General features: G+C 35.5%; 2 protein-coding genes across 2 annotated transcripts; one reads left to right on the top strand and one right to left on the bottom strand.

The window, feature by feature from the left end:
- Positions 1 to 3398: 3398 nt before the first annotated feature.
- Positions 3399 to 10295, bottom strand: LOC134266732 (vesicle-trafficking protein SEC22b-like). Its single transcript, XM_062748954.1, has 5 exons — positions 10076 to 10295; positions 7415 to 7530; positions 6771 to 6931; positions 6410 to 6556; positions 3399 to 4738 (listed from the first exon to the last, which is right to left on the bottom strand). The coding sequence occupies exons 1-5, from the start codon at positions 10148 to 10150 to the stop codon at positions 4584 to 4586; spliced, it is 654 nt and encodes a 217-aa protein (XP_062604938.1). The 5' UTR covers positions 10151 to 10295; the 3' UTR covers positions 3399 to 4583.
- A 15-nt stretch (positions 10296 to 10310) lies between these two features.
- On the top strand, positions 10311 to 15897 carry LOC134266729 (serine/threonine-protein kinase fray2-like). Its single transcript, XM_062748949.1, has 4 exons — positions 10311 to 10402; positions 12720 to 13944; positions 14151 to 15384; positions 15502 to 15897. Exons 2-4 carry the CDS (start codon positions 12721 to 12723, stop codon positions 15681 to 15683), a joined length of 2640 nt encoding a protein of 879 aa, XP_062604933.1. The 5' UTR covers positions 10311 to 10402; position 12720; the 3' UTR covers positions 15684 to 15897.
- Positions 15898 to 15964: the final 67 nt, after the last annotated feature.

The following is a 15964-nucleotide window of genomic DNA, read 5'->3' as shown; positions in this document are numbered from 1 at the left end:
AAAGCTTCCGGACATGAACTCAATATAAGATATGGATTTCCAGTTTACTTTCATTAATTGTATTGTGCAATGGAAAGTGAGTGTAACGGATGTGATGTTAAGTACTCTAGCTATAATCTGCCACAAATAGATAGCCATTCCTCTTTAAAACATTTTATTTGAACTTTTAGAAAATTTATTCAGTTCTCTCACCCAGCTGTGGAGGTTAGGGTGGAATGAGGATATACAAACTTTTTCAGTATATTATCACCATTAAAAATCCTCCAACTCTTTCTCTCTCTCTCTCTCTCTCTCTGGATTCTTTCGGAGCAGTGTGAATGAATAAATGTGCAATTAAAATTTCAATGTTCATTGAGTTTTGTTCATGGACTGGTAATTGGTGTTAAATGCACCTAGCTATGAGCATCTTAATGCGGTTTATAGACTTTTTAAAAACAAATTTGCAGAATTGAATAAATATTTGTATATATGCAGGGCGTTCGAGAATTCATTTTTTAAAAGAAACTCGTTTGTCCTTTTTATAGGATGCAGACACACACACCCTCTTTTACACATCCTCCCTCTCTCTCACACACACATACACGGAAGGGGGGGGGCAAGAAAGAATAGAATTATAGATTAAATTGTTTTCATTGTTAGAAATTAAATTATTTGTCTTGTTATAAATTTCAACTGAAAAAAAGAGATCATCGGTTAAAACCATTATCTGTAAATAATACTGCTAAAAAATAAACAGCGATCGAGGCCTCCTTTTGGCATTGCCACCTTGACAGTTCTTCCTGATCGAAAAATTTTATTAAACATTGAATCACGTTCCTCAGAGAAGAATTGACCAAACTTTTTCATAAAAATGTATTTTCTTAAATTCTTACCATTGCTCACATACGCCTTCCCGTTCGTTTCATCCCACGGACAAAGTAGACGACAACATAGTCCGGACTAACGACATCACTGTGTTTGTTATATTCTAAAGGAGTTGGGATATCATTCGGCTATTTATGAAAATGCAACATTTACCCATGGCTCCTCCTTCAAGGATGAAATTCTTTTAAGCATCATCAGTTTTAAAAATATATTCTATCTTGCTAACACTCAAGTTAAATTTGAATTACAATACTTATACTGGATTCCTTAACTACATAAAATTCTTTTCAAACAAGCAGATTCTAGTAAATGTTTTACAAGCCTCTTTCTTTTCTTCTCACTAGAATATTAACAGCAGCAGAGAAACTTCAGGAGTACTGTACAATAATATATTCGAAAAGTGGTGTAAATCAGATTTAGGTATTCGAAAACTCCAATGAACTTGTAGAAAATTTGAAATCGCAAAATTTTACAAAATCAAGAAAATTTTCAACATTTTTGCACCACTTCCCACGATAAATTAAAGTCCGGGCTTTCTGACATCATTGACAGCTGCATTTTCAATAAAAATAGAACTCGGTTTACTTACCTAGTTGGTCTTTTGCCAAATTATTTTATGATTTTTTTTCGATTTTACACAAAAGTACTAGGAAGTTGATACTGTATTTTAAAAAGGTGTCTGAGTTTCTGACTGACAATAACTATGTCATGTGGGAAATCAAGTCTTCCAACAATCTCACAGTCAATTGTGCCCTGTTTTTAGCAGACTTATTTTTGCATTCATTTGAAGCAGAATTTATTTTTTGAAACATTATACCCAAGAAGAAGAAAACACTTGCTGTGGCCTTCAACTCGACAATTCGATTTATCAAAGGCATATTATCAATTAAGAATAGTTACTTCCATTTATTGACTTGATATATCCCATTGAACTTGAAACAAAAAATACTATGTGTTCAGAGTTTGACACATTATCTTGCATGTTGACATAATTTATCTTGCATGTATGGGGCAGAAATATACCACCACAGGACACATCTGTTTCATACCTGGATATATTTTACTAGAAAAGATGTTAATGATGACCAAGCTCACAAATTTTATAATAAACCTGATGACTTCAACTTTTTTGTGCGTCAACTTTCCTTTTCTATGTGGCAATATAACCCTTATCACGCGCATATTAAGTTTAAATATGTCTTTGATACTCAAGAGAATGCTCTACGTATGAACAATCTCAAATACGGGACATATTATTGACAAAAAAGTTGATCCACCAAGCATTCCAACAGTCTTGGGAAAAGTAAGCATTTTGTATATTCTATGGTCAATACAATGACCTTTTGAGCACATCGGGTTAATCATAAATTTAAATAAGTCGCACGCTGACTGACTTTTTTTATACAATTGTTAGGTAATTATTTACACACTGAATTGTCCGTGGATTTTTCCATTCCCGCGATCATGACAAGGAGCACATAGCAGGTGTGAACGGTGGACAGGGTATGCTTACTTCTCCACTGCATCTGATCCTACCTCATATGTTCGTGTCTGCTCTGCTCCCCATTTGTATTGTAATAGATTTTTGTTTGAATGCAGTTCGTTATCCTCGCATTTTATATATAGAAAAGATAAGCGTTCAAGAAGGTCTGGGGCTCAAGAAGGACTGATAAAGGTCATAGCTCAAAAAGGGATGTGTTTAAAAGTCTTGGATCAGGAAGGACTGGTTATGATCTGGGCATAAAAAAGTATGAAATAAGTCAGAGCTCAAAAAGTAATGAATTACAACATGTACAAGCTGATTAATGTCAAAGCTCAAGATGAGTTCATTAAGATGTGGCATTGGAAGGGATGAAAAATTCCTAAGGTCAGACAAGGCTTATGAAGGGTTGACTAAGGTATAAAGGCTCAGGAGAGGGTTAATAAAGGCAAGGATAAGGGAGGAGTCCAGGATTTAAGCTCAGACAGGGCTGATTAATGCCTGGCCTAAGAAAGCAGCAACATAGGTCTTGGCGATAGAAGGGGTGACCGAGGTCTCAGTTAATTAATTAAGAAAGGTCTTAGAACTGGGATCAGGAGGATATTAATTACGTTTTTGGTGTCTCCATACCAAAGAAAAATTCTCAAAAGGGATGATAAACAACAAATGTCTGAGTTTAGGAAGAAAACATTAAATCTTGGCACAGGAAGAAGTGAATAAGGCCGGGCTTAGGAAATTTTACTGATATCTGGGTTTTTAAATATGTTTGGAGATCAGTAAAGGTTGTTAAGGACTGGAAGGGACAACAAAGAACTTGGCTAAAGAAGGGAGAAGGTGGTCAAATTCTGACTCCATGATCCAAATACCAAAGTATCATACTATTATATCTTAACATTTATTTCTTCAAAATCTTTTGAGATTTTCTTCCATTTTCAATGGTGGGGGATGGAGGTCAGAAACCACTGTAATAAATTGGACTGCAAGATAACTTGACAAGATGTAACTATATATGGTGATTAGCCTGATCTGTAAAAGAAATAATTTAACTCCATAATATTGTAGAATTAGTTTAATCCAATTATAACAAAGTCATGAAATTCAATGTATATTCAACAAGTCATAAAGTGACATATAAAGACACATACACACCAAGCACTCATCCAAATCTTACAGAACATTTCATCTCTAATAAATAAACATACATGTATGTATGAAAAACACTAATAAAAATGTTAATGTTCATGCCCTAAAATATCTAACGATTGGAGCCCTATAAATCTTTTTGTATTCATCAGAACTTAAATTTTTTTTAAGATCATCTCTACTCGCGAAAAATCAATTCTCGCATTTATTTTTATCAGTAGAAATATATTTATGTGTAATTTCAAAATAGCAAATGACAAGCTCACAAAAATAAGGCATGGCAAATATTTGGTGATATTCAGTATATAAGCTTTTCAAACATGAAAATGGAATGGACTTGAAAAAGTCCACCTCAGTTATGTAATGTCCAGCTCCATATGTACAATTCAGTCATCACTATCTCTTCTTGTGATTCATACTCACATAATGACAGAACATTCAGGGTTGTCCCTAAGACCCGAGGACTGGGGATTTTTCCCACCTATAGTGATGTAATCCCCTAGTTATTTAAACATTTCTCCTTAACTCCCCATTTGGGAAGGAACCCTAGATCCCCTTCTACTTGTTAAATGTCCCCCTCTATTTTAATTCTTAGGGACAACCCTGTGAACATATAATTATACCCAGTACTATACAACCTCAGCAGATGAAATGATGAAAACAAAAACTTAAAGGTACAGTATACTATTACTCTTGTCATTCATTAAAACATGCATGTTCACACAGCCTAATGTTAGCACATATCCTCCCACTAAAGCACAACTGAATGCTTTGAACACATGAAAACATTGAAAAGTAAAATTTGAATAAAGACTTCAAACACACTATTAACATACATGAATCCCTTGAATCTGTTTTTCATCTAATATTGACATGTAAACAGTCTAGATGAAAAATATCTTTTTCACAAATTGATTCTTTTGGTACATGTACTTCCAAGCAACACCATTTTAAACCCTCATAACAATAATACAATGCACATTAACTTAATTATTTCCCAACTCCATGAACCTGGGGTGTGTTGCATATTAAGGGTAGACTAGATGCTTGTTTTTACAGCACTTTTTAAACTTCCCTAACGTCTTTGTATTTTTCATCACCAGATCATGTACCTCAAAAACAGCAGGAGCACGATGATGACAATGACTATGGCCGCGATTTTGGCGTAGGTTGATCGCAGATTTAGGTATCGAGCATCTTTCCTATATTTCTGTGACATCACAGACAGATTACTGGCTTTACTGTCAAGTTCTACAATGATAGGAAAAGTAATCTCTATGTTACGAACAATCTCATGACATCAAAAGTCTTACAAAGAAAGTAAAATGAAAACAAGCAACAAAAGTAAAAGAAAAGAGAAACTAGAACTGTCCAGTAGGGACAAATACCCCCCTCTGGGTTTTTCAGAGAAGGTGCCAATTCAAAAATACTGTATGGATCTAGAGGTGTTCACAATTTACTTACAAATATTTGCAGTGAAATATTATTGCTCATCATGTTTCTTAATGAATGAAACAAAGATGCAACCAAATGAAACATCAATACTAATACAATTTAATTCCATTGTAACATTATTTTTTTTTTTTTTTCATTTTATTTTTTTTTATTTCTGCATTAAAAAAATACAATGTATATTGCAATTACCCCGGGTATGTGTTATGTCACTCTGCAAACTGATTGTTGAAAAAAAACCATTATACAAAATCAAATTAATCTTGATATATCAATTTGAAATGCATTTTGAAAATAAAGAGCTGGTTATCCAGTAATGAAGTGCTTTGACAGACAATAAATTACAATTAAGAGAATAAGAGAAGAGAGATCTTTAATTCTTGTGCCTTATTCCCTGGAGATTAGATAACACACACGCTTGATAAGAGATATGCCTTAACAACTTCCAATACCAAACTCATTAATTTATCTTTAACTGGATGCATGTCCAGTCATTATTCCCAAGAGACAAATGAAATTACATTATCTTCTGTGCAGTGTAAAAACTGTTTTTAACACTTGATGATGTTTCTTTTTTTTAAGTTTTTATGAGTAGTTTTAAGCTGTAGTATTTTTGAACAGATATTCTAGATTCTATATCTCAAACCTTATACATGAGCCCAAAATGAACAAGTCAATTAAAATAAAAAATAAAACCTGTAAAATGCAAAAAAATTAACAAAAAGAGTTCAAAATTCCAGGTGCACACCTTCATATGGTGAATAATAAGTGTACAAATTTTCAGATTAATCCTTGCAATAGTTTCTGAGAAACGGTCCAGACAAAACCACAAAATAAAAATGAAAAAACACCTGTAAAATTCAAAATAATAATCCAATCAAGATGAAAATATCAGGTGCACAACTTCATATGGTGAATAATATGTGTACAAATTTTCAGACAAATCCTTCCAATAGTTTCTGAGTAATGGTCCGGACAAAATCTCGTCTACAGACAGACAGACGGACGGACGGACAGACGGACATGGTGATTCCAATATACCCCCCCTAAACTTCGTTTGCGGGGGGTATAATTAGTATTCTTTTTTTGAGTATAGCTAATCTTTGCACCAAATTCATTGCTGTCTGAACACACCTGTTCCCAAGAAATGTGATGTATGTGAAGTAAATGTACTAGTATTGTAGTAAGTAATTTTGACATGTTTGGTGATTTGAGACAGTGATTAGTGATAAGTGAGTGATAAGTGAGTGCATGGGTTTCACACTTTGATGTCTCTGACATTGGTTGGTTTACTTGGTTAGGTAACAATTGGTAAAGTTATTTTTGTGGGGTGGGGGTAAAGGACCCTTGTATTAGTTTTTATTAATTCAAAAGTTGCTGTTTGAGCTACTGACTTGATATGCTTTTGTTAATATTTCAGCCTTCAGGCAGTAGAAATACATTGATACTGTTAATGAGTAAATGTCTTACCAGACAAGTTCTCTCCCCTTAACAAGACGTCCTCTATATTCTGTACCATGATCCTGTGTACGTCTTGTAACTCCGAGTTAATGTTACTCAGGTTCTTCCTCGCTCGGGAATCCATGTAACTCTTCCTTGATTTCTTTATGTAAGAATCTGTGATAAAAGTGCAATAATAAAGCATCTTATTTACAGAATGGTAAAAAAAGGCAAGTGTATACATGTCAGTCATGTGAAATTCCAACATGTTAACTACACATTCAATGCATCTTTTAAAAATATAGAAATATGTTTGTATACTACATGTGTATGCTTCAGACAATAGTTACACAAATTTTATGTTGTATCGAAACAATGATGTAAGACTTACCAAATTCTATAAAACTATACGGCCTGGAAACAGAATCCACTTTCTGTCCATAATGGGAAGTAAACTCAGTCTGTAAATCTTCTAAGAAGGAAAACGCCAGTCTCTTTGAAAATGACTGCTCACACAGCGCCAAGAAACAAACCCCTCTCTCTATCACATAACTGAAAATGGGAACACTGTATGCAGAACCTTACAGAATGCAATAACATATGTGGAAAAAAAATGAAACTATACAGTATTATGTTATTGTTCTAAATAACTAGTCGTATATAGGGGTGTTAATACAGAGTTATGAATCAAACAATGGACATAAACAATTATTTTAAGGGGTTTAAAATAAGTAATACATGTACATGGTATTCAATTTATTGACCCATAGATTAGTGAATTGTCTAGGTCTGTTAATGTGACTTAATTAGTACATGCAAATTATTTAAAGAATCTTCAACCCTGTGTCTCTTTCTTCAAAGCTGGTATTTTCATCTATCCAAACATTGTTTTATGGATCAAAAATCAACAGTTGATAGCTATTAGCTACCAGTAGCTTTCATTGATACTACATGTATTAACATACATATAATGTTTAAAGTAATCATCCTCTCGTAAAGGTTAAAAAAATCATAAAACATTTAAGCTGAACTTACTGAAATATAAATGGTCCAGTTTCTAGACTACACCTTGCTGGGGGCTGTGGATCTTGAGACAGCTTCCTAAACAACTGTTTAGCTTGGTTCTGATATTCCATCAAGTCTCTCCCTTGCTGTATTACATAAAGAAAATACTTAATTTTAGCAATAGGTGAAAATTTTCTATAGAAGTTGATGTACATGTAATTCTATCTTTTTTTTTTAATCTTAACTCTGACACACATGTTCAGAGGTTCAAGTCTTTCTTTTATTATGCTACTGTGCTGTTGGACATGCTCATGTATTCGATTTCTACAAAAAAAATTTCTTGCTACTGCATTGACTAGAGCTTATAAAGAAAGTGAAATCTCAATATAAATTTCACCAGAAAATATACTCTAAATGGTTAGTATGAATGTAAGTATTCTAGCAAACAAGTCCCGCCGTTGTGAATTCCAAAAAAGTTAGGCAGAACACGTATTTATAAATGGAAATTTTACAAGCATTTCTCAGTTTAGCATCATGGTGTAATGTGTTCCTAAAGACTGCTATGTTTGTCATTTACCAGCCTTATTTTGTCTGATTCCAAACTGCTTTGATTCAGACACAATGTAAAAAAAAAACTTTCCAACAAAAAATGCTCCTCTTCTGAATACTTCTTTTGTAAATATTTTCTTGCTGTACAAAAATACAGACATCCAAAACATGTTTGTTGAAACACCCAGTACTATTCCAAGTATGTGACTGTATATAATTCTGGGAAGCAATTCAACTGACTAATTATCTTTCATGCATTGGTGAAACATAAAAATTATACACACTTGTATTTTGACATGACAAAGTGCAAAAGATAAAGATGTGATTTGGCATACATAAAGGAAATATGTAATTATATACAATTATATATTTTTCCCCCTTCCTCGCTGGAACTTTATTGCTTTATTCACTGTAATCATGGTATAAATAACAGTAGATATTTAAGAATTATGGGATACTGTAACTGCATCTTAATTCTAGGGCACTCTCTTGCCATCCCATCAATATGACCTGGAGTCCTATCTAAAGTATAGGCAGTCATCTAGGATGCCTGACTTTTCCTAATGCTACTGTTAATCATGTTTTATTCAGGTAAATCATGTTTTATTCAGGAGAACTTTTCAAGTAATTATACGCAACCATGTGCTCATGAAAATTAAACTCTCTCGTCTATTTATATAAGTTAAGATTTTACAGCATCAATTAAAATTCAATTTTTTAAAATTATGCCCTGTTTGTAAAGACCAAATGACAATCTCGTAAAATTAAGGTCTTGTGAATATTTGGTGATCCACAGTATATTTAAAATACTTTTTAATTAATATGTTACTATCCCTACAAAAAAAGAATTTTACAGGAATCACTTTGGGCTGTGTCCTGGCCTACATTAACAGAGCAAAGCAAAACATTTGTAAATATGCACAAAAATGATTGACGGACTAAGAAATTTAATTTAGATAGGGACTGATCATGCACATGTCTTACATGTATGGTGCTATACGATGTAAAAGTGTGGGCCCAGATTTTTATCTTGGTACATTTTAGGACCATTCCATAAATCTTTTTTCAACCTGATCAATCCTATGATGCATACAAAAAACTCTGATGTTCTTGGTTTCTCATTCAAACGCACTCTTTCTAGTTGCGTAGAAAATAAGAAACTCGAGTCGATTGACAAGTGCAATAATGTTCAGAAAGGAGAGACTACTTCTATAAATGTTAAAATGGTGATATGTTGCACTTGTTTATGTGGGGTTTTTAACAACACTACACAAAGAACAGAGCAATATTAAATTTTCTCATATTATTCATAGGGATGTGCGATTTTATCGGTATACCAATATATCACGATTTTTTGTTGCATGATATATCGTGATACGGAAACCTAAATACCGGTATTTAAGTACATATTATAAAGTCCAGAAATTATTCATTTCTTTGTCCAATCTTTCAAATTTCAATTATAGAAAGTCTTTAAAATGTTGTAAAAGGTGCAAAGAACAGCATCTTACCATCCAAACATGATTAATTTTATGTACATAAAAATTTTTAAAAAGTGAAATTTTGTTTTTCTAGCATATTTCTAAGAAAAATAATGACAATTCATTAAAAATCATTGTAAAAATTGATTGTAAAAATATCATGATATTATCATGATATTTTGGGAAAAAATCGTGATATATCGCGGTGCGAAATTTTTGGCGATACCCATCCCTATTTATTCATACAGAGCACAGATAAATGTCTGTGTATTTTATTCCACACTATATGTAAAATCATGCACTAAATGAACAATTTTTACAATACAATTTTTCTCTCCCAAATAATCAGTAAATATCGCCACTGATATTGGCGATCAACAACCAAATGGGGGTGAAATCACCATTTGGTGGTCACTGGACAGGTGCGTTCCCAACCTAGCTAGGCACATGCCAGGTTGTATCATGATGATCATGTTCCAGGGAAAGGGCAGAGCACAGATGCCATTATGACCAGCAGTGAAGTGGCCTCACAAACAGGGGACACATCTTAAGAACTATTTGTCCACATCAAACTCCTGAATTCACAACAGTATCATCAGACCAGTTCATGAGTCTTTTTTGGATATAGAACATTAGAAGAAATTGTGGAAAAAATATTTACCTGTTCATCCTCCTGCATTGACGCTGCCAATGGAAGGGCGTCCGCCACCCTCGCAATCGTTGTCATAAGCACCATATTTCAAGCCAATTCCTCCAGTACTGCACTCTCTACCGTGGTACGAAATATGTTAGACCTAGTTGAGACGTCTGTTTCGGTGACGTGGGGAAGATTCAGTGTAAATTTTCAGACTGTATGTTGTATCTCCATTATCCTAAACAAAAACGTTTTGAAGATTAAGAAACTGAGTACGCCAACTTCCTGTTTTCTATGTGAACTTCCGGTAAACTTTCCACGTCTGGATTAGAACATAAGGCAATTGTAAATAAGGTATACCATTTTAAATCAAACTTTAATATCTTCCTTTCAAAAGTAGAAGTATCTATTATAGATATTCCTCTTTAATGTTACGTATTCTACCTATTTTTAACGACCCTGACAGAAAGATTAGATACCAGTCATCTGTCACAGCTGTGTGTATTTGGCAATTTTGCATCATGGCGACAGTTATACGATGTAAATATTATTGTTGATTACTTTATATTTGTTATATTGTAATAGGTATATGTTAACAAATCAACTCGAATAAAAATCATGAACCAGAATCAGTGAACATTCCAAGGGAGTTAACACTTTACTTTAACAGAATGGTTATACTGCCTGAATGTGAAAAATCCAAAGTTTAAAAAAATCTAAAGTTTAAAAAAGATGAGATTAAAAAAAAAATAATAAAATAAGTAAGCTATTGATAATATTGTCAATGAGGCAAATAAGCTGTTAATATATCAGGTCCAGTACAATCACTAGATTTAGCTACGTAGGTAGAATTACCTACGTAGCTTTATTTACCTAACTCAGGTAGCTTTATTTAGCTATTTCAATGCAATTTTTCACAATTTTTCTTTTAAGTAAAAAGAGACAAAAAATCGCAATTAAATGGCTATTAATATTTATACTAGGGGGGTTTTAAAAAACAATCCAAAGCAGAGACAGTTTATACATTGCTGCGTTTGGACAATTTGGAACAAAACATGTAATTCCATTGTTTGGGTAACTGTCCTCTCTATTAGGTGCGGTGAGGCATGGCTGAGTATGATTACTTCACACTGTGCTGAATAATTACCGACCTATTATCGTGTTAACCAGAACTGGACATCTTTGTCATTTCATTCAAGAAGTAACTGATCTAATTGTCATACATAGCCCAAAAACTTTCAGAACTTTGATTGCAATTGTGCAGATTTCTTCAAGAGTGATTTTTACATGAATTGTTTTCAGATGATTTCAAGGTTGAAAATGATCACTGCATCAAAATGAGATTTTCTGCACATCCTGAGAAAAATGCTTTTTTATAGAAATAAATTGAGTTGGTAGCTCTAAATAAAGCTAACTCAGGTAGGCAAATAAAACTAAGTAGGTAAATTAAGCTACATAGCTAAAATTTAGTGATTGTACCAGACCGGTATATGGTGTGTTCTATGTCAAAGAAATTGCAGAATTCGTGTTTACAAAACCTCTCATTGGTAATTTTCATTAAATGTTTTGCTATTTGATAGGAAATGTGCAAACAAAAGAAACAGTGTTTTCACATCTTTATCCGAGTTAAAGACTATTTTTAGCTCACCTGAGCTGAAGGCTCAAGTGAGCTTTTCTGATCACATTTTGTCCGTCGTCCGTCCGTCTGTCTGTCCGTCCGTCTGTCTGTCTGTCCGTCTGTCTGTCCGTCTGTAAACTTTTCACATTTTTGACTTCTTCTCAAGAACCACTGGGCCAATTTTGACCAAACTTGGTACAAAGCATCCTTGGGTAAAAGGGAATTTAAATTGTTAAAATGAAGGGACATATCCCCTCGCAAGGGGAGATAATCAAGAAAAGACAAAAATTGGGTTGGGTCATTAAAAAATCTTCTTCTCAAGAACCACTGGGCCAGTAAAGCTGAAACTTATGTGGAAGCATCCTGGTATAGTGTAGATTCTAAATTGTTCAAATCATGACCCCCGGGGGAAGGGCGGGGCCACAATGGGGAATCAAAGTTTTATAAAGAAATATATAGGAAAAATCTTTGAAAATCTTCTTCTCAAGAACCACTGGGCCAGAAAAGCTGAAACTTATGTGGAAGCATCCTAGTATAGTGTAGATTCTAAATTGTTCACATCATGACCCCTGGGGGAAGGGCGAGGCCACAATGGGGAATCAAAGTTTTACATAGAAATATAGAGGAAAAATCTTTGAAAATCTTCTTCTGAAGAACCACTGGGCCAGAAAAAGTGAAGCTTATGTGGAAGCAGTCTGGGGTAGTATAAATTCTAAATTGTAGGAATCATGACCCCTGGGGGAAGGGCCGGGCCATTATAGGGAATCAAAGTTTTACATAGAAATATATAGGAAAAATCTTTGAAAATCTTCTTCTCAGGAACCACTGGGCCAAAAAAGCTGAAACATATATGCCCATGGAAGGATCATGGGGTAGTGTAGATTTCAAAATGTCTAAATTATGATCAGTGGGGTAGGGTGGGGATGCATTATGTATAACAAGGGGGAAATCTGGTAAAGAACAGAATGGTCAAAGCTTCTCAGGTGAGCGATGTGGCCCATGGGCCTCTTGTTTTATTTGTGCATTTACCCTGTTTTAATGGTTATTTGACAGTATGAGTCACTCAGCTCCCTGGAGCTATCAGCAACAGAATACTGATCCAGGGGGAGTCAAGCTTTTCAATCCAGCTCAGTTCTCAGAGCAGACCAATGGCCCAAGTCAGTTTGATCCAGCACAACAGCAGACTAATGGTCCAAGTCAGTTTGATCCTGCACAACAAGATGCAAATACTGGACACCAACAAGAGGCATTCAATGGACAGCCAGAAAATTACAACATGGGGCATGATCCATCTTGGAACTGGAATTATGCTCAACAAGATCCAAGTCAATTTGGCCAAAATCCAAACATGTATGGACATCAGGGACAAATGTATTATGACCATAATCAAGGACAGTGGGTATTTTATGAACAATATGACCAGACACATGGTTATGACCCAAGTCAAGGTAATATGCAACCAGAGCAGCAGTTCAATGGATCTAACATAGAAACACCATCAGGAAATTTTCCTCAAAACTATAATGAGTATGGTGGTAATTATACAGGTTATGAATATAGTGAGAACATGGGGACAAATAGTCACCCTTTAAGTGATGGTCAGCATCATGAACAAAATACAGACCAGTCTGTTGATTCTGAAAAGTTGGACCAGTCATCCACTAGTCAGGGAATGTCAGGATTTTTTCAGAATGATGATTATGACACAGAATCTAATACTGGGACTTATGATAGTTCATTCCAAGAATCATCTCTTCAGAATTCACTGAATCAAATGCAAGAAGAAAAGCATGCAGGGGATGTGATTAAGCCAGAGATCAGTGGCGAAAGCCTGCAAACCTTGAATTATTCTACAGGGTCGCTGGACACAGCAGCCAATGCTGTGTCAACTCCAAGTGTTCAGCAAGTCACTGATCAGATGCAGGAGATGTCTATGTCAACCCAGGGACAGTTTGAAGATTTAAAAGAAAGTGAGACAAACACACAGCATCCCCCTGAGGGAAATGACCTGAACCAGTCAGCCATACATGGACAAGTGAACAGCACAGGTAATGTGTCTGAAAATGTGTCGGGAGGAAGTCCCCATTCTGATGATCAGCATGGATTGAGTGACTGGGAAGTGGTGCCCCCAGAATCCAGTCAGATGTTGGAGGTTCCTGGGGGAGAAACTAAGCACAGTCGTGAGGGGTCTCTTGACAATAATGTGCAGTTTTTTATTGGTTCTGGGAAAAACTCAGATGATGGTTCAGCTAGACACACTCCAGAGTCATCTCAACAGGTAATAAATATGGAAAACTTTCGAAAAACATTTAAAGTCCTGCTTGAAAAAAAAAAAGTTTAAAGATCAATAAAATTTGTTTTTCTTTCAGCATTTTAAGTTTTTAAAACAGTTTAAAGATCGATAATTTTTTTTTCTTTTTCAGCATTTAAAGTTTTCAAATATGTGTTTTTGTATATTTCAATATTTTGGGTTTTTTTCTTCAGGGTCAAAACAACACTCATTTAGAACAAGAGAAGGAGAACACTGTTGATAATTTACAGCTCACAACAGAACACCTTCAGCCACAGCTGACATCATCTCCCAATGTTTCTCCAGGCCAGAATAAAATAGAGGATGAGGCTGGAAATAAACCTCCCCCTCCCGCTGGTCCCCCACCAAGTGGGGCACTTAGTGAGAACAACCCATTTAGAAAAGATAAGGCAAATGCTTCAAAGAAAGCAGATACAAAAGCACAAAGTATATCACAGCCCTTTTCTAGGTCTGATAATCCACAGATGCCAAGCCCTATAGTAGCCAGCTCAGAGGATTCAATGAGGGCAGCCCAGAAAACACAACCACAGAGTCCAATCATGCCTCGAAAGGAAAGTCCGTTCCAGCCGCCAAACAGGAGACGCACGTTGTCGTCTCAGTCCAGTGAATCCGAGGACCAGCCAAAATCTGAAAAAGAGGTCAAGGCTAGCAGCCCCAGTATTCCCAGCCAAATATCAAGTTCTAGAGAGTCACTGACATCTCCTTCTTCAAAGCAGGGACAGGAGAATGAGAAATTCAAACGGCCACCAAGGGACACAACAAAGTCTCGACCCCCTATGGGGTCAACTCGTGGTGTGATGTCCCCTCGACGAATAGAATCGGCATTTCAACAGGTGCAGAAACAAAGAGCAAAGCATAACATGTCTCCTGCCACAACACTTTGGGCAAACAATGATACTCTGCCTGTGGCTAACATCCTGCTGGCTCCAGCAGCACCTGCCATTACACCAATCCTCACTCCTGCTTCAAGTACCACGTCTTCAACAAAAACCTCCCCCTCGAAAACAACCAAAGACAGCAGGGACGTACTGTCTCCTGTCCAAATGTTGATCAACAGTATGAGTGAAAAGCAGACTGATAAGCCAGCTGCTGACTCAAAGCAGGGAAGTAAGCAGTATGATAACAGACAGGAGAGACCCCATCAGAGAGGTTCAGAGAGAGATCGACACGAACGGGGCTCCTCCATCGACAGGGAACTGGAGATAACCAGGAGGATGGAGGATAAGGAAAGAAGAAGAGAGAGTGAGGGTTATCGTGATAGAGATCGGGATAATTATAAAAGTGACAGATCCCGGGGAAAGGAGCGGGATTATGATCCCTATTACGACAGACAGCCACCGTCGAGGAGACGGGATCCTTACTATGGAGACGAGAGATACGATCGACCGAGATCAAGACACTCTCTCCGTATGAAATTTTCTTTCATTCTAACAAATATCAAATTAATCTAATATAAGATTTTGAATCAAATTTAAAAATATATACTTCGGAATTTGAAGTGATTATGATGATTATTTTCAACAGTTGATGATGATGGATCAAGTTCCAAGGGAGGACAAGAGTCTGATCGACCTAGATCCAGACACGACTACAACAGAGACACGGATAGACCCAGATCACGGCAGGACTACGGCAGAGATCAGTACTATAGGGACAAGTATGGCAGAGGTCAGTATACTACTTACACCTTAGATAGGGGAAAATAATGAATAAAGTAGGGAATTAAGGGGAAAATTATTTCTGTTGCATTAAGAAAATTAAAAAGGCATAGACAATTACAGATATTTGTGCACTTGAATATAGAATCTAGTGATTATGGTGATAGATATTTTTGCAGAAAACTCTGAAAAGAAAAATGAGAAAGGTAAACTGGCAAATACCTCATTAGCGTAAATGAAACATGATTACTCAGGGTAACTAGAGGGAAAGATGTACACGTACCAATAAAAACTCATGGTCATAATATACAAGTACCTTGTATCATCTA

This window comes from Saccostrea cucullata, unplaced genomic scaffold (assembly GCF_032062105.1).
Source record: "Saccostrea cucullata isolate Sc308-1 unplaced genomic scaffold, CSIRO_AGI_Scuc_v1 ctg1177, whole genome shotgun sequence".
In the NCBI taxonomy this organism is placed as follows: domain Eukaryota; kingdom Metazoa; phylum Mollusca; class Bivalvia; order Ostreida; family Ostreidae; genus Saccostrea; species Saccostrea cuccullata.
This window is presented reverse-complemented; position numbering and strand designations above follow the sequence as displayed.

Coding starts and splice junctions, on each gene's coding strand:
- LOC134266732 (XM_062748954.1), bottom strand. CDS start 10,150: ATGGTGCTTATGACAACGATTGCGAGGGTGGCGGACGCCCTTCCATTG. Junction 7,531..10,075: donor CAATGCAGGAGGATGAACAG/GTAAATATTTTT, acceptor TATGTAATACAG/CAAGGGAGAGACTTGATGGA. Junction 6,557..6,770: donor GTATAGTTTTATAGAATTTG/GTAAGTCTTACA, acceptor CTTTTATCACAG/ATTCTTACATAAAGAAATCA.
- LOC134266729 (XM_062748949.1), top strand. CDS start 12,721: ATGAGTCACTCAGCTCCCTGGAGCTATCAGCAACAGAATACTGATCCA. Junction 13,945..14,150: donor CTCCAGAGTCATCTCAACAG/GTAATAAATATG, acceptor TTTTTTCTTCAG/GGTCAAAACAACACTCATTT. Junction 15,385..15,501: donor GAGATCAAGACACTCTCTCC/GTATGAAATTTT, acceptor TATTTTCAACAG/TTGATGATGATGGATCAAGT.